At 34.1% G+C, this 26,026-nt stretch overlaps 1 protein-coding gene across 2 annotated transcripts in view; it reads right to left on the reverse strand.

Annotated features, from left to right (window-relative positions):
* SYT14 (synaptotagmin 14) overlaps positions 1-25,266 on the reverse strand; it is a 200,118-nt gene extending 174,852 nt beyond the window's left edge. Inside the window, exons 1-2 of one of the 2 annotated variants that reach the window (XM_078156332.1) lie at positions 25,110-25,266; positions 19,828-20,043 (exon numbers count right to left, since the gene is read on the reverse strand). In XM_078156332.1, the coding sequence (XP_078012458.1) occupies positions 19,828-20,043; positions 25,110-25,221 (328 nt within the window). In that variant the 5' untranslated portion in view covers positions 25,222-25,266. Of the gene's footprint in view, positions 1-19,827; positions 20,044-22,306; positions 23,448-25,109 lie in introns of those variants that run through there. The other variant, XM_078156331.1, reaches the window with a different exon arrangement.
* Between the last annotated feature and the right edge of the window lie 760 nt (positions 25,267-26,026).

Below are 26,026 nucleotides of genomic sequence, written 5' to 3' on the forward strand. Positions count from 1 at the left end.
GCTATAAACGTAACTGAACATATTAATAAAAATAATAAAGTTAATATAATTATATAGCTGTAAAAAAAGCTTTTGGCAAAATATAACATCAATTTCTATTTAAAACACTAGGAAACACAGGAATAAATGGATATTTCCTTAACAGGGTAAATAATACATGTTTAAAACCAAAAGCCAGCATTATATGTAATAGTGATAAACTACAGACTTTTCCAATAATACGAGAGGTAAAGCAAGAATGTCTTCTATTAATATCTCTATTTGATATAGTGCTAAAAAGGCTAACTATAGCAACAAGACAAGAAAAAGAAACTGAGGGAATAAATATAAGCAAAGAAGAAAAAAAATATAACTTTCTGTAGATGATATGATAACATATACAGATAACTAAAGAGTAGACTAAAATATTAATTGAAACAATTAATAACCAGCAAATTTAAAGGAGAAAAATAATAGGTAGCATTTATATAACACTTTAAGGACTGTAAAGTGCTACACATGTTATTTTATTTGATTCTCATAAAAAAACCTGAGAATTAGGTGCTATTATTATAACCATCCTACAGACGAAGTAACTGAGGCTGAGAGAGATTAAATGACTTGATCAAGGTCACATGGCTAGCAAACAGCCAGATTTTAATCCAAGTTATCCCACCTCCAAGTCCAACATTCTATCTAGTGAATCACCTAGGTACCTTAATAAAATTAATCTACACAAATCAACAGTATTTTTGTATATTAAGAATATAATGCAGCAGGAAAAGAGAAATTTCATTTGAAATTGCTACAGAATATATAAAATACATGTAACTACCAGGATATACACAAGAATTACAAAAATACAACTACAAAATATTGTTTACAGAAATAAAAGCAATCTAAATAATTAGAGAAATACTGTTTAAGGATTAAATGAGGCAATATAATAAAAACTACAATACTACTTAAATTAATTCACTTTAGTGTCATGTCAATCAAATTACCAAAGGATTATTTTATAGATCTAGGGAAAAAATCATGAAATTATCTAAAGAAACAAAGGTCAAGGTTCTCAAGAGAAATAATGAAGAAAAAGGGAAGGAGAAGGGTCTAGCAGTACCAGATCTCAAATTATACTACAAAATAGTAATCATCAAAACAATTTGATATTAGTTAAGAAACCGAAAGGTCAATCAGTAGAAGAGATTAGGTACACAATAAACAGAAGTAAACAATCCTAGTAGTCTAACGTTTAATAAACCCAAAAAACCCAAGTATTATGCTAAGGACTCAATATCTAACAAAATCTAATAGGAAAACTGAACAGCAGTCTGGCAGAAATTGCTATCATATCATACCATACACCAAGATAAGCTCCAAATAGATATATGACCTGGATATAAAAGGTCATATCATAAAAGAGAAAAACAAGGTAGAAATTACCTTTCAGATCTATGGACAGGGAAATAGTATCACGGAAGATAAAACAGATAATTTTGATTATATAAAATTAAAAAGATTTTGCACTAACAAATTCAAGGTAGGAAAAATGAGATGGGGAACAGTCAACCAGGAGAAAAAATTCTTTGTGACAAGTTTCTCAAATAAAGGTCACATGGCCAAGATAAATAAGAAACTTACTCAAATTTATAGGAGAAATGGCAATTCCCCAAATAGATAGATGGCCAAAGGGTATGAACAGGTAGATCTAAAGGAAAGAAATTCAAGCTTTCAATAGCTATGTGAAAAAAATGCTACAAATCACTATTATTCAGATAAATACAAACTGAAACAACTTTGAAGTTCTACCTCAAATCCATTAGATTGTCAAGGTGATGAAAAAGGAAAATAACAATTGGAGGGAGTTTAAGAAAACAGGCACATTAAGGGACTATTGGGGAAACTGAATTAGTCCGGCCCTTCTGGGAGCAATTTGTAATAATGCCTAAAAAATTTAGGAAACTATGCATGCCCTTTGACCCAGTGAGAACACTACCAAGCCTAGACAGCAAGGGGAAGTTCCCATGTGTATAAAGAATATTCATAAAAGCTTTTTTTTTTTGCAGTGGCAAAGAACTGAGTGATATACATCACTTAGGGAATGGTTAAATAACTATGGTATATGAATACAATGGAATACTATTATACTGTAAGAAATAAAGAGATGGTTTCAGAGAAACCTGGGAAGATTTGTATGAACTGATGGTAAAGTGAACAGAACCAGAAGCACAATTTCTATTATATTACCAATATTGTAAAAATGAATGATCATTTTAAAGATATTATTTCTTACTTGGATAAATTTTTCCCCTAGACTAAAGTAAACATTAAGGTGGATTTTCAGCTCCTCTGTGGATATAAGTGTATTTTCTTGGACACATTAGTTAACAGTCTTGATGACACTTGGTAACTTGAAAGTCCATTGCTCGGGAAGGAATGGCTTCACACTCATTCATGTAACAAGCCGATTTTTGCAAATGCTTGACCTACTTGCAGAACAACAGTCTATATTAATAATTGTGAAGAACAATCAAAATGGGAGCAGCACCGTAAACTGATATAAGTACACACCTGAAGACTGATTTGCAAATTTCACTAATCAAAATAACACTTGGTTATAAAAATGACTGAACCTGAAGCTGAACAAACTCTGATTATTTTTAGAAAAATTCCCACTTGCAGACTATAATAATGTCAACTTGCCTATGGTCTAGTCATTAAAATTAGTTAAAAATATGTACATACATAAAAAGATAATCTGCATTTAATAAGCTCATTTTTCTATTGTGTTCATATTTGAAAGAAATAAAAATGTTTTTGAACAATTCAAGATACGATTTTTAGAAAAAGGACCTGTAGATGTTTTGTATAGTATCTTGGTACTTGCATTAATAGGTAAGTTATAAATACACTTCCAAATAAAAATAAAACTCTCTCATTTCTCTTTCTCTTCCCCTCCCTCCTCCCTCCCCTCTTTCACACACACCCACACACACACTTATTTAGTGTTTGCTAATAGAAAACTCAATTATCAAACAACTGCAGTAATGTCTCATTATTTAATACTCCCTCTTCTCCTTCCCTCCTACATCACCTCCCCCCAGAAAAAAAAAGCTTCTGGGGAAAACTGGATTGCAGTCTAGCAAAACTTAGTTTTAGACTAATATTTCATCACATACAATGAAAGGGTGACACTGGCTTTCTGGCTATTCCATGAACAAGACAATCCATCTCTTGGTTCTGGGCATTTTCTCTGGATGAACTCATGCCTGGAATGCTCTCCCTCCTCAACTCCCTCTACTGCCCTCCCTGGCTTCCTTTCAAGTCCAAACTAAAATCCCACCTTCTACAGGAGGTCTTTCTCAACCCCTCTTAATTCTACTGCCTTCCCTCTGTTTATTATTTCCTACTTATCCCACACTTAGTTTGTTTTGTACATATTTGTTTGCATGTTGTCTCCCCCATCAGACTGTAAGCTCCTTAATGGCAAGGACTGTCTTTTGCCTCTTTTTGTATACCCAGCATTTAAGTACAGCGCCTGGGACATAACAGGCACCTAGCTGATGGACTGAAATGGCCCAATAAGCTCCAAATGGATACATAACCTAGACATAAAAATTCTTATTATTAATAAATTAGAGCAGAGAGATACCTATCAATATTATGATAGCAGAAAAGTTCATGACCAGACAAGGGATAGAGAAGATCATAGAAAATAAAATCAACAACTGTAAATTACTTAAAATTGAAAAAAAAAGGTTTTATACAAAATGTCAATGAGTTAAAATTAGAAAGGAAATGAAAATCGGAGTGGGGGGGAAACTTTGCAGCAAGTTTCTCTGATCAAGGTCTGATATCCAACATACACAGGAATATTGTGGGTTCAGTTCTAAACCACCACAATAAAGCAAGTATCACAATAAAGGGAGTCACATGAATTTTTTGGTTTCCCAATGCATGTAAAAGTTATGTTTACCTTATACTGTACAGTATAAGGAATTGTTTAGAATATATTTAGAATAGCAACTTTTTCTCCCAAGAGATAAAAGATCAAATATGAATAGACAGTTCTCAATAGAAGAAACACAGGCAATCAACAGCCACATGAAAAAGTATTCCAGATCAATAATATTTAGAGAAATGTAAATGAAAAAAAAACTGGATTGCAATCTCATACTCATAAAATTGGTAATTATGACAAAAAAGGAAAATAACAATTGCTAGAAGAGCTAGTGGGGAAAAGGGCTTGCTGACAGATTTGTAAATTGGTCTAGCCATTCTGGAAAGCATATCCAAAGTGGATTTGTGGAAAATTCTAAAAAGTTTTATACTGACTTGATTAAGATAACAAGTCATTTCTGTTCACTTTTAAGCAAAAACCAAAAAGATCAATTTGATCACACTTTTCTTCAAAAGGTATTTCGGGATTAAAGCATCAGATCAATGGAGGATAATGTCTACACGTTTTCATTGGTTTTAGACATGGCAAGATCTTATTACTTCTTTTTTTAAGTTGTTAGTCCAATTTTTCAAAAGGAATTCTAATGGATATTTCAGTTTTTAACCAAAAATACTGTAAAATAACATATAACAGAGAAAAAGTGTGAGTCTTTGATGATACTACAGAAAAATATCCCGTTTCTCACATTTTTTACTCAAATGTGTAGAAAGGGATAGAAGATAGATATGGCATCCCCAAAACATAGAATTTTTCTTTATTAATTACATCCACTGGAAAAACATATTTCCGGGGAATATTAAGATGAAATTGATACAGATCTCTTTTCTTTAGTAAATTTATACAAACACATACCTTGTAGATTTTTTTCCTAAACAAATATCGATACTGTCTCTAATATTATTAGATTTCTCCTTGACAATTAAGTGAGAAAATGTTTGCCTAGTGGCACTACCCATGGGGACAAGACCTTTCTGAGGGCCAAACAGTTCTTAACCATACCTCCAACGTGAGACTCAGATCATGCTAAGATCTTTCTATAGAGTAAGGGTCATACAGAGGAATTTTGCAGAATAACAAGATGTTCACTCTCCCTTACAAGTTCATTTCTCTATCACTTATATACAAACACATTATTGTATAAGATGTGCCAATAAACTCTCACAGACTGAAGTACAGTCCACTGTTATCATTAGCTTTTCTTACATGAAAAATTTTTTAAAAGAATAAAAATATTCACCTACATGTTAAAATACCAATGTTAGATTTATATTTTGTAGTTTAACTTTGGCTTCATTTGACATTGAAGCTATGGTCACGCTTGTGTGAATAAAAAAGGAGGATTCGTTATAGACACATTGGAGACTTTCTGTAATACAGTACTGCTTTGTCTAAAATCAGAACAAAATATAATGACAACTAGCACAATGCCTTTGCATCTAATTCCTCACCTAAAATGGTGAACATAAAGCACTGTACATTGAACTTTATCAATATGAAAATTTAAGATTATAACAGAAACACAAACTATCTCTCATTTTTAAAATGTAATTAAGATGCTTCATTAATTTCTTGTTATCTACCTGTTGAATGAGCCCTGAACCATTTATCATGCCTTTTGCCTTTCTGTCAACTCTGAATAATGTATCATTAAATGACTGAAATGCCATTGTTTGTCTGCGTGGAGAGCTTTTAAAAGCTAAAGCTGGCATCAAATGGTTTACCCAGGGGAAAAAAAACAGGAGGCTGAATATCCTATAAAATGCTGTAATTATTGCACAAATAAATTGCTCATAAAGACTCACTTAACAGTCAAGAGCTCCAAAAGAATTCAATGCCATTGTTAGCACACTTGATTAAATAAAGTGCTCTAGTTTTATTTTAGTTCAGAATATAAGCAAGGAAATTTGATTCTACATCTGGAAAAAGAATGGGTCAGCTCCAAGGGTGTGCTGGAGCCAGCTCATACTGGCTAATGAGAGATGATTGTTAAATTTTCAATGTGATCATTTACACTTTGGAAATGAAAAATGCTACAAATCAGGACTTGATTTATTATTTTGTTGATTGTCTAGACTTAAGAAAGTGATGAAAAAAATGTTGTAATGAAGATTAAACTTAAATATGTATGATTCATACTTTTTTTTTTAGAGAGCCAGTAGTTAAAACATTTATCAGCACATCAGTGGCTTTACATGAGGCAACCAAGTGGTTTGTATAAGTCTTACCAGGGAGAGACTTAATTACCTTCCAGTTGAAGATATAAGAAATAAATTCAAGTGCTTTGATTAAACAAAACAAAAAAAATAAAGCAGGCAGATACATAATACTATTTAGTTTCTGCAAGAATTTTGATACTTAGATGCCAGATACTTTTACCAAACAAAACTCTGAAAAGACATGTTCTATTGTCTATTGGTTCAGGAAAAAATAAATCATTTGCATAATTCTTTCTAATATCTTTTAGGAGTAAAAAGATTTTTTTTTAAATACCAAAAAAATTACATTTTCCAGGGTGGGAGGCAATGTGGTATAGTGGACTGAGAGATGCCCTTGGAGTTAGGAAGACCCGAGTCTTTGTGCTGCCTCCAACAAATAATAGTTATGCAATCCTGGGCACATCACTTAAACTGTCAGTACCACAAACAATCATCTAAGACTATGTTGCAGAAAAGATGCTGATCTGAGTTGGTTTCTCACTGAGAGATGCTTATATCACTAAAATCACAGATCCAGATTTTATATACATATATATATATATATATATATATATTAACAAAATTGCTAGTTTTCTTGATATTTATATTTTACCAAATATATGAGGGCTAATTTAAATATAATCAAATATAATAAGACACTAAGAAAAGATTTTAAAGTGATTACCTTATAAGAAATATTGTTTAGTTTATATAGTACTAAATTCCTCAAAAGCTTGCAAACAGAAAATTTGTTGTTATAACACCATATTAGGTCATCATATAAGCAATACTTAACTTGATTCCATAAACATAGATTCTACTTAGTTATTTATCAGGAAACACAAAAGAAAGTAACAGTGCTTCTAAATGTCAGCCTAAATCTAAATCTAGACAGAACTGCTGGATACTTAAATGAAAATTTAACTAAGTGAAAACTCTCCTTGTTTATTAATGTATATTTGCTATTACTTCAGAGACATCACATTGCTACAGGAGGCTTTCTTCAAAGATTTCACTTCATAGAGGAGGGTACTCCTCCTTCAAAGATTCAAAATGCTGTTTGGATTATTGTTTGTCTTTGTATTCTGTTTGGTTTAAGTTTGTATTACTGTATGAAACAGACTTTAAAAAAAAGCAGCAGCATGTCATAGATGGGGATGTGTTTTAATGGCCAATAATGGAGAGTCAAAGACAAATTAGACACATCTCTATAAGAAGCCAGCAAAAACATTTTCCCATCATAAAAACGTATTAATTCAAATGCATTTGAAAAAATGGATTAATTCAAATGTAATTAAGCTTCTTAATGGCAAGGACTATTTCATATTTTGTTTTGTTTTTATCTCCAGCAGCTAGCACAGTGTCTGGCATATAGTGTTTATGTGTGCATTGATTAATATTAAATGAACTTCAAAATCAACTACATTCAGGTTATTCAATACATTTATTAAAGAAAAACAGAACATCTAATCTGTTTAGGAAAAGCACTTGTTCTGCATTTAGTACTATTTTGAAAGAATTGTTACTGTTTTGATAAAAAAAAAACTTTCCCAATTTTCTGCTTCTCTAATTTTGACTATATTGGTATTGTTTGTGCAAAAACTTTAATTTTATGTAATCATAATTGTCCATTTTACCTCCTGTGAACTCTCTATCTCTTGTTCAGTCATGAAGTCATCCTCTATCATAGTTTGAAAAGCATTTCCTCCATGTTCCTCTAACTTGCTTATGATGTTACCCTCTATGTTTACCCATCTAGAATGTGACTTGACATATACAGTGTGAGTTGCTAGTTTATACCTAGTTTCTGCTAGACTGCTTTCCAGTTTTTGCAGCAGTTTTTGCTCTTACCTCATTAGCTGGGATCTTTGAATTTATCAAACACTAAGCTACACTGCTCATCTGCTTCTGTATATTGTATATCTAATGTATTCTACCCATCAATATATTTCTTATCTAGTACCAAAATGTTTTGATGATTATGACTTTGTAGTATAGTTTGAGATTTGATATTGCTAGGCCTCCTTCCTTTCCACTTTTTCATTAATTCTCTTGATAGTCTTAACCTTTTTGTTATTCCAGATGAATTTTTTGTTACTTATGTTCCTCCAGATGAACATTATTATTACTTTTTCTAGTTCTACAAAGTAGTCCTTCATAGCTTAATTGGTATGGCACTGGAGAACTAAATTAATTTAGGTAGTACTGTCATTTTAATTATACCGGCTCAGCCTATCCATTAGCAATTAATATTTCTCCATTATTTAGGTCTTTATTTGTGTAAAGAGTGTCTTGTACTTGTGTTTACATAATACCCATGTGTGTCTTGTCAGGTAGACTCCCAAGTATTTTATACTATCTGTAGTTATTTTTTTGAGGCAATTGGGGTTAAGTGAATTGCTCAGGGTCACACAGCTAGTGTCAAGTGTTTGGTCTGAGGCCGCCTTTGAACTCAAGTCCTCCTGACTTCAGGGGTGGTGCTCTATCTACTGCGCCACCTAGCTGTCCCATCTATAGTAATATTTTAAAAGGAATTTTTCTTCCTATCTCTTCCTGCTGGACTTTTTTGGTAGTATAAAAATGCCGATGATTTGTGTGTATGTTTATTTTATGTGCTGCAACTTTTCTGAAGATGCTAATTGTTTCAATTAGTTTTTTAGTTGCCTCTTCAGGGTTCTCTAAGTAAACCATCCTATCATCTGCAAAAAAAAGTGTTCATATTACTTCCTCTTTGCCTATTCTTTCAATTTCTTTTTTCTTGTCTTATTACTAGCTAGCATTTATAGCACTATAATGAATAGTAATGGTGATTATTGATACCCTTGTTTTCACTTGATTTTATTGGAAAGGCTTCTGAGTTATTCCCATTATAGATAATGCTGGCTCTTGGTTTTATATAGATACTATTTCCCATTTAAAGGAAAGTTGAATTTATTCATTTCCACTCTAGCGCTTTTAATAAGAATGGATATTGTATCTCGTCAAAAGTTTTTTTCTGTACCAAAAGACATAATCAGGATTTTTCTTATTAACATGGTCAGTTACATTTATAGTTTTCCTAATAATAAACCAGGCCTGCATTCCTGGTAAAAAACAGCCTGGTTATGTTGCTTAGTCCCCTTGCTAATGTTTATTAAATTTTTTGCAACGATATTCATATTAAGGAAGTTAGTCTATAGTTTTCTTCCCTTGTTTTAACTCTCTTTGATTTTGGTATCAAGACCATAGTTGTGTCACAAAAGGAATTTGGTAGCAGCCTTTCTTTTCCTTTTTTTTTCAAAGAGTTTATCTAGTTCATGGGCACCAATACTTACTTAATAAGATATTTAGAAATTAGCTTACAAAAGATCTCAATAAAACAAGTTCTTTGTGTTAAAAAAAAAAGCTAAAAAAACGGGAAAATACAATCTAAATTTAGGTGAGGTATAACTAGACACTTTATCCTTCAAAATATGGGTCATAGTGACAGTCAACTCTATTATTTAGGATTTATTTTTAATCAGTTAATTATTTTACATCCTTTCATATTCTACTCCTCCCTCCAGATGACGTTTTGGTGCTTTTTACTTGAGAATAAGCACAACAGAGGATGGAGGGTTCTTTTGTCATACCCTAATAGGTCTCTTAAATGTTTGGTATGAGAAAACATGGAATTCATTAGTTTATGTAAGATGTCAAGATTATTTGTAACTCTAACTTATTTAGGATATTCTTGTTATTTATTTCCACGAATCATGAAGAGCTGATTTCTGTTAGTGCTAACAACAAAAAAAAAGTACAAGAAACCGTTTTCCTGAAAGACTTCCAGATATGAGAACAAAGTTATCTCGGTCTCAGGAAACCAAACACCAGGATCTCAAAAATAACCTTTGATATTTAGGTGCAATCTTCTTACATAAAGCATGTCCCCTAATCAAGCTATCTAAAGTTAACTTGGCAAAATTACTTTAACCAACCCTAATGCTACCCAAAAGCTTCTTTAAAGCATTTTAATACATTGTAAAATATAATGCTGACAGGTGTTTTAAAATGCCACAATATTACACTCAACATGTCTGGGATGGTATTTTTTTTTTTTGCTTTTTAGGCAATTGGGGTTAAGTGACTTGCCCAGGGTCACACAGCTAGTAAGTGTCAAGTGTTTAGTCTGAGGCCGCATTTGAACTCAGGTCCTCCTGACTTCAGGGCTGGTGCTCTATCCACTGCGCCACCTAGCTGCCCCCAGGGATGGTATTCTTTTAAAGGGCCAAGTATATCACTTCCACCAGAATCATCTTCACTCTTCACACATTTCTAAAACAGACCACAGTAAGTTTTGTAGTTACAGAGAACAAACTGTTTTAGGCCTTTCCAGAAACCATGCTTTTAGAATCTTTTCAAAACGGTTTCACCCAACATCTTCAAAAAGTCCTTCTTGCCAAAACATGTTGGCTGCTAAGAATCTGAAAACAATTTTACATTGTTTTCACCAAAATACTTTGGTTGCAAGTTTAATCTTCCTGTCATTTTTCAGCTTTGCAGCAACTCTGCCCTGCTCTTCTTCAACCTGATTTTCATCTCTTGCTTTGGGGCCCCAAGGAAAGCTTACTGTATCTAGCTCCTTCCAGCCAATTGGCCGTGCCATCTTCCTGCCTGTCCCTTCACACCTGTTTTCCAACTCTTGCTCTAGGAACAGTAATCATGTCAGTAAAAACTACTATTGCCTTTGGGACAACATCATTCAAATGCCTTACAGCCACCCTTACCATCCCTGAAACTTCTCCTGTCTCTAGCCTCTAGCTCTGTTCCCTTCCAGTGGAATGAAAATTCCAGGATGTAAGGGACTCTCTCTTTTATATCTGTATCCCCCCAGCACTTAGCACCATGCTGGGTACAAAGTACTTTCGACAAATACTTTAATATTCACACATTCATTCATTAGCTCATTCATTCCTAGTTGAGGTACTGGATATGGAGTCAGAAGACCTGGATTGGAATCTTGATTGCGTGATAGTTGTGTGAGCAAGGCACTTAACTCCTATACTCAGTTTCCTTATTTGAAAAACAGAGATGACAATATTTGTACTAACCATCTCCCAGAATTGATGCAAGGAACATACTTCATAAACAATTAAAAACACTATGAGTCTTTACTCATTTGTCTACATAAGTCAAAGTTTAAAAACTGATGAGATACAGACTTCTGTCAACTCTGATTTTACCAGTCTTTGACAGTTCATAGGCAGAGTGGCTAGACAAACAGAGTTTAATCTGAGGGCCTCAGGAATCCACATGATCACAGGAACACATATTTAGAGCTAGAAGGAAACTGAGCTAAGATGAGAGTGTGACTCTGTCTAGTAAAAGACCACTGTAGAACAGTTGGCTAAGGCTGTGGGCAGAGTTTACATTTTTTTCTAGACGTAACAGGGAACCACTGGAGCTTACTGAGTTGTGGGCTGACATGGTCAGATTTGCACTTTGGCATGAATCAGTTTGGAAGCTGTGGGATAGTTTGGAGAGGGGAAGAAACCTGAGGCAGGAGAAGCAGTTAGAAGACTGCTGCAGCAGTTCAAACAAGAGGAGATGGATGGTTAGGTGGTGAGTAGAGCAGCTATATAAGTGAAGAGGAGAGGTTGGATGTAAAAGATACTGTAGAGATAGAAATAACAAGATCTGCCATCTGAATGGATATGTGGAGTGAGGGTGAATGAAAAATAGAGGATAAAGAAATTAGATTTGGGGTATTCCAGCCTTTTCATGTTTCCCTTTATGGTCTTCATCCCATGGTATAATCTAACTTACTGAAACTCTGAGTGTGACACTGTGTGGAAATTATCCTCAATACTGTATTATTTTTCTTCCAAATAAGACTACTCAAGTGTATTAGCAGCTAAAAGTCTTGCCTCAAGTATTACTTAAGATGTTGCTGCCAAAGGGAAAAAAGCACCAATAACAACCAGGTTGGACTCTGATGGACCACCTTGACGACACTGCAGAAAACTCAACATTTATGCAGTGATAACAGGACAAGCCACAGTCCAAGACACTACTCAGAGGATGCCTATGGCCTTACAAGATTCTAATCTTATTTTTACATGCACTATAAAATTCACCCTAAACCCATGGGTGACTAAAGAGCAGAATGTAAATGAGGCCACCAGCTCTCCCATCTGCCGTATTATTGCATCCTTTAGGCCTGCACTTCTTGGGGTTGCAACCCACAGTTTAAGAAATGCTAAGGGATCGCAAGTGGAAAAAGTTTAAGAAGCCCTGCTTTTGGAGACCATATCCTTTAGCCAAGTAGCCACCATGACTTTTTCCTATTTGTTGAAACTGAATGAATTATATGATGAAATTTGCAATCATATATTAATCCTACCCAAATGACTATACGCTAGCTCAAATGAATGAAAAAATATACTGTTTTGTACCCTTTAAGGTATGAATGAGTAACTTTCCCTGAATCACTTTCAAACAGATAGCCTAGTAACTCCCAAACAATATAATCTAGCATTAAGTGGCTTCCTGAGCAAAAGTTTTAGCCACTCCTATTCCTAAAGAGAATCAATCACACTGATAAATATCTTTGAAAAAAGTCTACAGTGCTGGCTTCATTGGAATGTTCTGTTTGTTTCAGGACCTTCTATCCTCTTACTAAAGGCTTTCCTAGGTTGGAAAGCTAAGCTCATTAGGTAATTTCCTGAGGAGGAAATATCCTCCAACCTACAACAATGCTCTATTTTCCTGTATTTTTATTATTAAAAAATAACATTCTAGGGATTTTTCCACAGGAAAAAAAGTTTATAAATAAAAGATAAAATCAAAGCAAAATTTAACCAAATTTATATTGCTTATATGATTTCAATCCTTTCATATAATTTTAATATGATCTAACTTTCACTAAGTAGCTTAACCTATGGCAAGTCATTAAACCTTTGTGTCTTAGTCCACCTAAAAAATGGACAAAATTATTTGTATTTACTTAACTCATGATAACTTATAAGATTTTACAGGACTGTACTCATAAAGTATACCACTCAAGTACTACTTCAATGTTTCATTTTGGTATGGAGAGGAGCCTATGTTTTTGAAGGTTATTGCCAGTAGAGCTCAAGCTCTGGAAGATTCTTATCAAGATATAAATAAAGGCTTAAGGGCAGGTTCTATGCCAGTTAATGATGTTTTGACCATAGAAACAAAACCATGAGGAAAGAAATGAAATTTGAGTCAGTGGATAGGGTACTACTGATCCAGATATTTGAATTAGTGAGGTAAGTATATTTTTAAGGCCCTTAAATTTCATAGTTACATCAAATATGAAATATGTTATTTTTATGAAAAAATATTTAAAATCAACATTTATGACTTTTAAGTTAAAAAGTAACTTTAAATGGCTTGATTTTTTAAGTATAAAAGTTAACCAGTGTAGACCTATTACTATAATCATAAGGAAAGGAACTAACAGGTGTGGAATATATATGTGCTATACCCTGGGGCATAACCGATGAAAGAAATTATTTTTGATAATGGAACATTGAATTAACTCCCTCAAAAGCATGTCATATAACTTTAGCAATCCATAGCTATGCTACCATATGTAAAGTTACATAATATCCATAATATTATGTAATACCAATAATATCACAGCTACAGAGATTGTCTCTCCAGCAATCACCTCATAAATACTGAGTATTTTGTGAATAGGGGGCCTCCATCAGGGCCTAACCCAGAGGTGGTAGAGATGGCAGCAGTGAGGATGATGATGATGATGATGATGATGGCAGCTTTTTCTTCCTCTTGCACCAGCATTTCAACTACAACTTGAAGCAAAGACTTGAAGCTGTAGCAACAGAGTAGCCAAATTAAGACAGTATACTAAATTTATTCTTTGCACAAGAATATATTGATCTATCCTCACTAATATAAAAATGTAAAGTATCAATGTGAACTTTATCTCAGAGTAAAACTTAAATTTAACCTCTTAAATGAGAGAGCTAAAACCTATTACATGAAAATTAAGAAATAACAAAAAGAAAAGAAGCCTAAGCTTTAAAGAAAAGGCCAGAGGGAAAAAGATGGAAATGTAGTACTAAAACAATCTTACAAATCAGGTTAAATATTCATTAATATTTCCTAGATTAAGAAAAGTATTTAGATACTATCCTGCTTCTATAGCTTATTCTAACAAAGATTAATATGGCCACCTAGAGGAGAAAAACATAATAATCAGACATACTACGATGTTTTCTTATTTTTTCAGACTATCTGTAACACAGATTCAGATTTCTATCTTACATTTGAGAAATAAACCTTTCCTATAATTTCAAGCTATGTAATCAGAAATAATAGCCATCCATCATCATTACATATATATATATATATATATATATATATATGCATATGCATAGATACATATAAAAACTTTTTAATAACAAAATTGTTCCAGTGATACCATATGGCTGTGAATCATGGAACACCCAATTTCTAAAGAATCAAAATTGCAGGTCACACAAAGGCCAGCAGAGATATACATGGTAGGCATAAGCTCATTACCTTCAAAGACTTGTGCACAAGAAATTTTGTAAAAGGTATCCAAAAAGAGATGTAGAAGGTAGGCCAATCATATAACAAACTGAGGGATAACAAAAAGACTCTTCCATTCCAGTAGTACCATACTGTAATTTCCAGAGAGAACTTCTATGGAAGAATTATATCAGGAAGAAATGGTCAAAAGCCATAGAGGATGAGCACAGGAAGTGTGATTTGAACTGTTGGTGTGGATACCCTCATTTATAAGATCATAGCCATCTATAAAAGCTCTAATAAATCATCTAAACATTGCAGCTTTGTTCCTCGCATTCAAATATTACACTGCCAGATGCAAGAAGAAGGGATGAGGACTTCAAGTGGCCTCAAATTTTTCAGTGAAGTATTAGACAAGGTCCACAGCTGGGAGAGGTAGGAAAGAAGTGACATGAAAGACTTGAAGAGGGATGAAAAGGTTTAGAATAGCCTCTGTGCTGAGAGGGACAGCAAATCAGTTACAAAGGCTTAAAAAAATTGCCTTCTGCAGAGAGGGCTCAGTTGAGATTCATAAATTTGTAATGGACTTCCAATCAGCACACTTTGTGATTTTTTTTCCATCTCTGTTTGTGTATAGAAGCAAAGGTGGCAGATAACAGAAGTAATTCAAGGTTGGATTTTGGCAAGTGGTCAAGGTCAACAGGACAAGTGGTCAAGAGCTTCGAGCATAAGGGATAATAAATGGCTGAACTGATTCATCAAGAGATTGAGAAAGGGAAGGGAGGAAAATGTAGCCAGTGAAGGAATGATGGCCTATGAAAAGAACTAAGGAGTAGTGGGATTGGAAATTGTCATAAAGATGTAGAAAACGGTTAAGGGTAGGGTAAGGCAGAGGGAAAGATGGAATGATAAAAGACTATGATCAGATCAAGACATTTCAGAATTCATGACATGGAAATGGAACATGTGCATGATGGCAAGATCAGGAGTATGACCATCTCTGTGTGTGCCTGGCATAAAATGGAAGCAGGTTATGGGAACTAAGTAGACTAAGAACTGAGATGTTAGAGTATTTGAGGGGGTATCAATATGTATGCTGAAGTTCCCTAGTATAAGGGCAAGAGTTAAGATATATTGATAAATGAAAGAGAATGTTTTTGGGGGGTCAGTAGATAAAAACAACCAGAATCTTGATGAGGTAATCAATTTGAATTGTACGATCCTCAAAGGAGGAAAGGCTACTACTGAGTGATGGTGGTAAAAAGTTTAGAAGTAGCAATAGAGACCAAGAAGTATTCTTACTTCCCCATCACATCCAGTGAGTTAAGTGCAAACAATACTAGAAAGGGTGGTCAGGGACAGAATGTCAATAGGAGGGAGCTATGTCTTAGTGAGATTCAAAAGATGGAGAAAGTAAAAAAGCAAAAAGCTTACGATGATGTCAAGTTTATTAATTATAGAACAAGCATTACAGAGAGCACAATGCGCAAGACAGGCAGATATGGAATGGGACACTGTAGGGGTGGGGTGAAGGTTAAGGGATTAAGATTAAGGGAATGGGCCATGGGGGATAACTTTTGTACAATGACAGCAATGGGTTCAGAATCACTGGAAGGGGGAGAATATGAAGGGGCAGGAATATGCTAACCACCAGATATGAATTCAGGCAGATTACAAATGCTTAGAGAGAGGTCCCTTGAGGGAGGGAAATGATAGACTGTACAAGGTCTTTCCGTTAAGTTTAGACTAATAGCAGGTAGTAGTATACCTATCCCGTGAGGCCCAGGAGGCCACCTCAGAACAGAAAAGGGCAGGCAAAGATATGACTGAGGGAAGTCCATACAGTAGGCAGGAGTTGGCAATCTGAGGTGATTCTGGTCCAGGAATAACTGGGAGGTGGATGGTCTAGATCAGGGCTTCTTCAGCTTTTTCTATTTGTGACTCCTTTTCATGTTTCAACAGCATTTGGTGGAGTTGCATGGCCTGAAGGCACACACAGTGCAAAGTCCGCATGCTTTGTGTTCAGAACCAAGGCTGCAGTGAAGCTGAATGATGCAACACAGGCAAGTGCTGCCAGAAACACCTCAGATTCATTACACATTTGATTTTTAATTAATTTTTGGTCATTGCACGTTCAGAAACCTTCTACTGCTGCCAAATTTTTCACAACCCCACATGCGGTCATGACCCTCAGTTTAAGAAGCACTGGACCAGAGCTAATCCAGTCCTCACAGGGTCAATGGGAAGGCCCTGGACAAAGAGGCTAGAGGCAGGTGCCCTAGATCTAGTGCTGAAGCAGGACTCTCTGAGAAGACCCTGGAGGGAAAATCCCATAAATTATTCATTATATGTAATTTTCCAATGTTAGCTCACCATACAATAGCTACTTGATCAACCAATAGAGTTGTGTCACAAGTATTACTTAGCTATCAACCAACTAGACATTTCAAGACTTTGATACTAGTGCCCTATATTATTATTAAAGTAACCTTTTTTTTTTTTTTTAGGCAATTGGGGTTAAGCGACTTGCCCAGGGTCACACAGCTAGTAAATGTCAAGTGTTTGGTCTGAGGCTGGATTTGAACTCAGGCCCTCCTGACTTCAGCGCCGGTGCTCTATCCACTGCATCACCTAGCTGCCCCTAAAGTAACCTATTTTTAAAGCATCTAATTAGATTTGACATCCATAAATGGTTCATAAATGGCTCACAAACATACCAAAAAACTAACTAGAAATCACTATGTAGTATGGAATTTGATATCATATTAACATCATACATTGGCACTAGGCAAGCATTCCGTGTGACCTGTTAGCCTTCCTCTTTCAAAGCCTTTGTCAATTGTTCCATCATTAAAACACTGATCTCTCTAAATTCCATTCTCACACTATATATATCTACACTTCAATAGCCTATGAGTAACTCAAACTCATAAAGTTACAGAGTCCAAGAATCTTAAGCTGGAAAGGGCACTAGAGGTCATCTAGTTCAACATATACTGACAGATGCTAATCTTGCCTCCACTTAATCATTTGCAGTAATGAGGAACTCACTACCTCCAAAGCCAATTGAATCCATTTTTAGTCATCACCTATTGTTAAGAATTATTTACTGACATTGAGCAGAAATGTGACTCTCAGACACTTCAACCTATTTCTACTAGGCTCTACTCTCTAGGGTACCAAGTAAACTAAGTCTAATACCTTTTCCACAGGATAGTCTTATAAATTCTTGAAGGCAGTTAAGATGACTTCAAGTCTTTTCTTTTTCAGGTTAAACATGAGCTTCAAATGATCTTCACATGTTATGATCTGCAGTCCCTTTATCATACTGGTGACCCTCCTCCAGTTGAGCTCCAGTTAGTAAATGTCTTTCTGAGATTACTGTTTCCAGAAATGAACAGAATACTCCAGATGTGATCTGATAGGGGTAGTGTATATTAGAACTATCAACTCTCATTCCAAACACTATGCTTCTTCCACACCTCTAAAACAATTTATCGTTTCCTTCAAATAAGCTCCTGACTTGTCTAATTTTTTCTCTGAAAAATGACAGGAGTTTTAATTACTTGCTTTCTAAAGTTCCTTCTACCATCTTACTTTGTTAATGATGCTAGTATTCTTCTAATTCAATTCAATAAATATTTACTAAGCACCTACTATGTGAAAGGCACTGTGGCAAGTACTGAAGATACACAAATAAAAAACATACGCTACTTCCTGCCTTCAAGAAACATACATCCTCAGGCTTTAAAATCTAGTAGTCACCTATGACTTTTCCACCACTCCTTACATTCAATTGTCTTAAAAGAGGCCTATTCACTGAATAGAATTGCCTCACTCAAAGTGAGAACCTGAAAAAACCCTAGCTTAAAAGGGCCAAGGTCTCCCACTGCATCCTGGGCCATCTGCAGTCATACTGATCAATATCTGGCCACGGGACCCAGATGGCTCTGGAGGAGGAAGCGAAGCTGGTGACTTTGCACAGCCCTCCCTCACTCAAATCAAAGTCAATTGCAAGTCATGTCATCATCTTCCTGATGTCATGGTCCTCTTTGAGAACAAAGGACAAACCATACAACCACACAACACAACCACAACATCCAATCATCTACTAAGTCCTTTTGATTTTTCCTCTATTACGATGTCACTCACAACCATTCCTCCCTTTCCAACTTGCTTGGCTCATGCTTCACAGAATTTCAAATGAAGACAGGACCCAAGAAGCCATACGGAAGAAGTCATATCTGTCCAAGAGTGTCCTAAATGGTTTCCCTGTCTCCAATCCATTCTACACACACCTTCCTAAAATACTGCTTTCATTACATTACTTATCAGGTTAAAGTTCCAACTCCTCTCCTTCGAATTCAACACTTTTTTCAGTCTAACCCAAATTTCTTTCCTGCCTTATTTTCCCACTACAGCATTATGCCAATGCTACACTTGAGCCATGCTGATGAATTCAGTCTCTATTTCTCAAACATTTTCTGTTTTCATTTATAATACTACTCCCTCTGCCTGAAATTTCATCTTCATTTCCAAAGCCTTCCTAGCTTTCAAAGTCCAACTCAAGTCCCACAGTGATTTACTTCTCCTCTAAACTCCTACAGAAATTCTGTCTACACTATTCATTTGGAATTTATCAAATACTTCCTTATGTTATTTTTTATATTTTTATGTATAAATGTTTTATCTCCATGATTATTTTATAAGTACTTAGATGGCAAAAAGAGGAAGATATTTTTATATATTGTCTAGTGCCTGACACACAGAAGGCATACAAAACATAAGTGACTAGCTGATAATTATAGCTACGAACAAGAGACTTACAATAACATTGCAGCAATTTGGCACTATTTATTCATTTAAAAAGTACTTATTAAGCACCTACTATATGCCAGTTACTGAGTGGACTGGGAATACAGAGACAAAAATGACAACAAATTTTGGGACATGGCCAATATGGAATTTTCACATGCATCTGTTACCAAGGTTAAGAGGGAAAGAAAATAAATATTTACTAGTGAAAAAATAAAAAGAAAGAAAGAAAGAAATGTCAAAATATTTATCATCTTTTTTATGGTCCACAAAGAACTGCCTAAGAATTTAGGGGAAACCTACAGATTCCTATAATACACATTGCAAATTATAAAACTACATTCAATTCATTGAAAAAAATTTCCATCTTACCTTCATCTATTGATGCTTCACTACTATATCCATCATACTCTGCAGACAGAGGACTATATTTTTGTCTGGTCTCCCAAACATAATTCTTTTGTCTTCCACCTGCTACTGACAGCCTGGAATTGTGTGTCCTGGACAATGCTTCATGGTATTTACCCAGTGCTTCATCTTCACTTTCAGAGGATGAACCATGCTGATCTTTATCCATGTATGTATTATCTATTTTGAACAAATGGTGGTAGAAAATTATAACTTCCATGTAAAAAGGGTCACAAATTACTGAAAGTACTTTTATTTATCCTGAATTTAAGTACTTTTTAGAAACATCAATTTTTTTTAATATGAAGGCAGCTTTCACATTAAAAAAATTCATACTAAAAAAGATTGTTTTAGTTCTTATTTACTATGCTAAAAATTCTGATTGTAGAATTTTTCAGGAAATTATAGTGCTTAGAGTAGGGTGAGATATCATCTTATTCTCATTTCATGGACCTAAAACCACCCTAGTTGGTTTAATTATCTAGGGCTACCATCTTTTATAACTTTCACAACAGCAACATGATCTCTTAAGAACTCTATACTAGTCCCTTAATGTTAGGCCTATCAGGATAATACAAGTAAAATAGCTGCCGGGCAGCAAATAGCAGGTTAAAAAATTATTCAGCATACACAAGGTACACTGCAGCTTTCGTTTTCTGGTCCACTGCTTTCCAGCACAATTAACCAAAATTTGTGCTTTTTGTTAACTGTATATGTGTTACTAATGCTATGGGATAAAGCATCCCATTTCCTTAATTCTCCAACTGAAATGATACCCAGGCATTCCAGTTTCTCTTTTTTTCCCACTTTAAGCAACTATCTTAAGGCTGCTGAAATTAGCCATGGACTTCAAACTAAACCATACAAAATTTTAAATTCAGGAAACTACTGTAAGAACATTCTCTAAAAGTAAATCTATTCCTCTAGAGCTGGAATTCCTTCTTAGTTAAATGAGTCTGTACTATTTTAGCAACCAGTGTTTCACTTTAGAATCATATTTTAAAAGTTCAATAAACATTTATTAAGAACCTATTATATGCAAGGCAAATGATTAAGCACCACTTTTGTGCTATGGATATTAATATAATGATAATAATTTTAAGGTTAGGAAGCTCTTTACCCACAGTGTCTCATTTAATCATCACAACCTTCCTGGGACGTGCAAATTATTATCCCCAGAAACACAGAAGCAAACTAAAGCTGAGTTTACATGACCCACCCAGTATTATAAAGCTAGAAAATGAGGTGAGATCTGAAGCCAAAATACAAAAACAGATATGACACAAACCCTGCTCTCAACAAACTTACATTTTTTTTTGTAATTAGGGAACGATACATACACAAATAACTATAATGCAAAGGAAAGTAAAAGAAGTCTAAAGGTTAAATGCAGGCAAGTACTATAAAATGTTTAAGGAAATTATATTCTAATGGGAAAAATAATCAGTAAGTACAGATAAATGTAATAAAATTACATGTAAATGTAATAAAATAAATGCATAAGAGTTGGAAATTCTATAAAGTCAGGTGAGAAAGAAACAACTTCCAATTTGGGGGATGAGGGAAAGCTTCATGCATTTCTACCAAACATGAACCAAAAAACTTCCTCAATATATGGCTAAATGAGTGAACTACATGGTTTTGAATGTATTAATTGGCAAATATATATATGTTTTTATTTGACTAAAGAAATTTTTACACTAAATATAGTTTCTAAATAATTCAGACCAAGATCAGCACTAGACTATAATGTTCTTAGGTACAGGACTTGTGTCTATGCATCTTTGTACTCCACCCAGTACCTAGTAAAACCTTGCACAGAGTAGGCAATCACTAAATATTTATTGAGTTGATCAAGTATAAAAATGACTAGATAATGTATAAGGATATAAGAAAGAAAAAATTAAATTCACAAGAGATAGAAGTTATCAGTTAAACAATAAAGTAAAATTTTGAAAAGTTATACTTATTGAAAAGTTAGGAAACAGGCCTAGGTCTTTTTTTTTCATAATGCTCAAAATAACATTAATACATTTGTAACAGATACGAGATGAAAGTTAATGCTTATTAAAAATGCTACTCAATGAAGCATACTTTTTCCTTTATTTTCATTTTATTTTGTTTGTGTTTTATTCTGCAACATGGCTAATATGGAAATGTGTTTTGCATAACTTCATATGTATAATGGATATCAAATTGCTTGCCTTCTCAAAGAGGGGGGAAAGATGCAAAGGAGAGAATTTGGAACTCAATTTTTTTTTTAAATGAGCGTTAAAAATATTTTGATAACTATTAAGGATGAAAAGAAAATGCCACTCAATAGGAAAATTCAGATCAGTCTTAAAATAGTTAAAAATACATAGAGGCAAGATGAGAAATTTGTAGAAATTTGGAAAAGTCAGAAGGAAATTTGATCACCCAAACCAATGTCAAAGTACCTCACCTTTTTCTGGTACTTTCTCAGTATATTTTTCAACTTTATTTTTTGATTGTCCTTTATTAGCAAAAATGGCTTCATTTTTCTTTGTTTTTACTTCTACTTTCACCTTGGAACACTGCAATGTATTTATCTGACGAAGTTCTTTGGAATCCCCCAAACCAAATACTGATGACTTGTGTTCAACTATTTCCTGGAACTGATTCTTTGACTTATTTGATGATGCTATATCTTTTTTTATAAAGGATTTCTGTGTTGTATGCTGATTAATGTTTAACATATCTTTTGAAGGCTTTTCATTTCTCGAATTCTGACTTCCTTTTGTTCCTTTAACATACTTTCCCACTTTCTTCAAATCAGCAGGTACCTCTAAATCATTATGTCTGTTTTTATTCTCTTGAGAAAAAGAAACATCTTTACTATTTTTGCTATTTTCCAAAGACATGTGTTTAGATTTAGTACATTCTTCTCTTTTGTAACTATCTGTGATATTTTTTTGTTCCTGCATGAATTTATTTCCAAAGTTATTCTTCTGATTTCCATTCATTTCTTTCAATTTTGCCTCCTGCAAATGTTTCTTACCATCCATTGAATTCTTAAGCCCAACTTTTGTATTTCTGTTCCCACTCACTGGTTCTTGACATATGTCCTGATTAAGCTCTGACACCCCATTTTCAATGAAGTCTGCTTTCAAAAGAAAATCACCAGCATTATTAGTTTCTTTACATTTTGGTTGGTTTTGCTGTTTATCCTTAACATGTCCTAATAATCTTTCCTGATGCAGATCTTGATCTTTCTTGGGAGAAACTGAAGAACTACAAAACTGTGTTTGTTTTGTTTCATGTTCTAACATAGGTGCTGTTTTCTGGAAATTGTTATCTATTGATCTCTGCGGTATTGTGGCATTTTCTTCCTTAGGAAGGATAACTGTATCATTTGTTTGAAAAGTTTCATCTTCTGTGCGAAAGCCATGTATCATACTTGTTACCTGTTCAGCTACTGAATCAGTTAGGCTATAACTGACCTCTCCCACAGCACTGGTCAGATCTCCTACAGTACAGCTCAGATCTTCTACTGCACTACTAATTGTGTCAACCAGAGAAGACACTGAAGGTAGATTTTGCTGAAAATTTTTGAAAAATGCCATTTTCTAGCTCTCTCTTAAAAGATCCAATAAAGTTTTTTGTCTTGCTCAATGAAAACAGTAGCCACTTTTGTGCAATTAAAAATTTTACACTGACTTAATTGTTGATTTTCATCAGTTTGGCAGAGACTGTGACATCATATTTTGGTTTTAATCTTCTTGGAAATTCCTTTTGAATCAAGAAACAACATGATAATGAAGTTGGAATTGTCCCTAAAAAGTTGAATCACTTGCATTAAACACAATTTTCCCCATTCCATATCTATTACAAGAACAATAATGTAATAATTCCCCCTTAATACTACATTTTATTCTATATCAGCAAAGAATTGTAAAATTACTTTTATTACATATTTTCAATTTGGTTTAATCTATACTCTGATGATCTACTATATGTTCCTAAAAGGCTTCCTGTATCTTGTCAAAGTAGAGAAGAAATTAACAGGAAGATCTAGCTAACTTTTCACTTAAAAGAAAATAATTATTTCATAAAAAGGGTCACTAAATGGCTGCTAAAATTAGATTATCTCATATCCTAGACCTCAATTTCTTCTAGTTAAATTGTTGGTGATGGTCAGACATAGGACTAGTTTTACGTATAATTCAGACTGATCCTAATCAGGTCGTAAAATCTTTCTGACTTTCATGTCACAGCATGGAATTCTGCAAGCAATAGATTTCTTTTAAATCAAAGGAATAAGATGGGACTATCAACTTCTCTATTTTTCAAAAGCAGGAAAATCAACCTCTTTTCCAAAGAACATTTCCCTCTCCAGCTATGGTCCTTCAAAATCATTCTCAACTGATTAATACATAGGAATAACTCAGCTTTAAACTTAGGATGCTCAGAAGTGATTAATGAGTTTCTGATACATCACATAGACTATAACAGAGCAAATACAGAAATTCCATCAATATATAAGTAATTCCTAGAATAAAGGTTCTAAAGTAAGAATAATGTCCTTTGCGTGTTTTGTTAATATTCTAGCAAACGGTGCTATTTAATAAATTTCAAATAATAGTAAAGTTATATATGCCTAATGACTAAGATAAGAGAGAAGACTACTGCTCTCAAAAATCAGGAGCCACACTAAATAGTCATAATGAGACAGATCAACCAGTGTTCACATGAGTAGAAATCAAGTTTGATTATCCTCTTGTGAGGAGGTCCCAAGACAATTTTTTTTCCTCTACCTGCACAAAAGGGTAAGCTAGAATTCGATCAAATGGATTTCTTCTAAGACCAAAAGCAAAAAGTTCTAGAGGACTATTTGGTCCAAAGTCTTATGCTCTATAAAGTATCATACTTCTAGCTTAATTACTACCTTTGAAAAAAATTCCCATTCTCCCAATTGGAGTTTTAAAAATACACATCTACAATAAGCATCGTGTAAATACCCTTTTGTAAAAGTATATTTTTATCCATATTTGTGCACTATATTACCTATTACTAAGCATCAAGCTACTGTTGAATGAAAAGATAACTTACTAAATAATCAAGTTAGTGTTTTAATCTTGGTTCACTGTAGGTAGGGTTGCTTCTACCTTCTTATTTTGGTCTTTTGAAAACAAAACAGATCTCCTTATTTCTACTTTGGCAATCCAACACAGTAACAAACAGATCATGGTTTGTTTGTTTTTAATTGGCAGGATATAGATACTTACAAATTTTATCTTGTGAATTCTCCCTTGTACTGTATCCTGAACCAAGATCTGGAAAGCCACCAACATTTTCAAAACACAACTTCTTGTTAATATAGAGAAAAAGGAGCAGCATCAAGATTATAAACACCCCAATAGCTGACAGGACTCCAACTGCCTCTGGAGATACTAGAGAGAAAAAAAGTCATAGCTATAAACATTTATGCAACTCTTAAAAAGGTTACAAATAAAAAGAAATCCCCATACACCTATTTAAGCTATTGTTTTATTTGCAGCAAACCTTTACAGCTTTCAAGATCCCCCAACACTGGTTCATAATTTAAAGGTTTGACTCATTCTGCATTTTTTCATCACATGATTTAATGCTGGATATGCAATGTACTTGTCAAGACATTTCCTATAAATTCTACTGATAGCTGAAGCATTCAATACAAAAACACAAAAGACTACAGAACAACATTGAGCAGTATCATCACGTATTCACCTAGTTAACATAGTAAGCATTTTCATTATTTTTCTAATTCATTAAATATTTATTATCAACTATGTGCAAGCATTTATTAAGCACATTCTTTAAGGATAAGACTTTGACCTTTACTCTGAACTCCATATAAATGTTCTAGGTGCTGGGAATACCCCCCCAAAAAAACAGAAAAGAAAAACACTCACTACACTCAAGGAGCTTCAAGTGTCAGGGAAGGTTAGATTAGCCTTTGGTATTAAGACAGGCAGAAGAAGTGGCACTTGAGCTGACCTTAGAAAGAAGTTAAAGATTCCAAAGAGGAAAATTAGATGTATTTCAAACACAGGGCATAGTCTGGTAAAGGCACAAAGATAAGAAATGGACTCTTCTGGTCAAGGATCAACAAGAAGGCCAATTTGATTATAATGCAAATGAGAAATAATACTAAATAAGTCTG

The sequence above is a fragment of the Phascolarctos cinereus genome, unplaced genomic scaffold (assembly GCF_003287225.1).
Source record: "Phascolarctos cinereus isolate Bilbo 61053 unplaced genomic scaffold, phaCin_HiC Scaffold_5;HRSCAF=322, whole genome shotgun sequence".
NCBI classification, from domain to species: Eukaryota; Metazoa; Chordata; class Mammalia; order Diprotodontia; family Phascolarctidae; genus Phascolarctos; species Phascolarctos cinereus.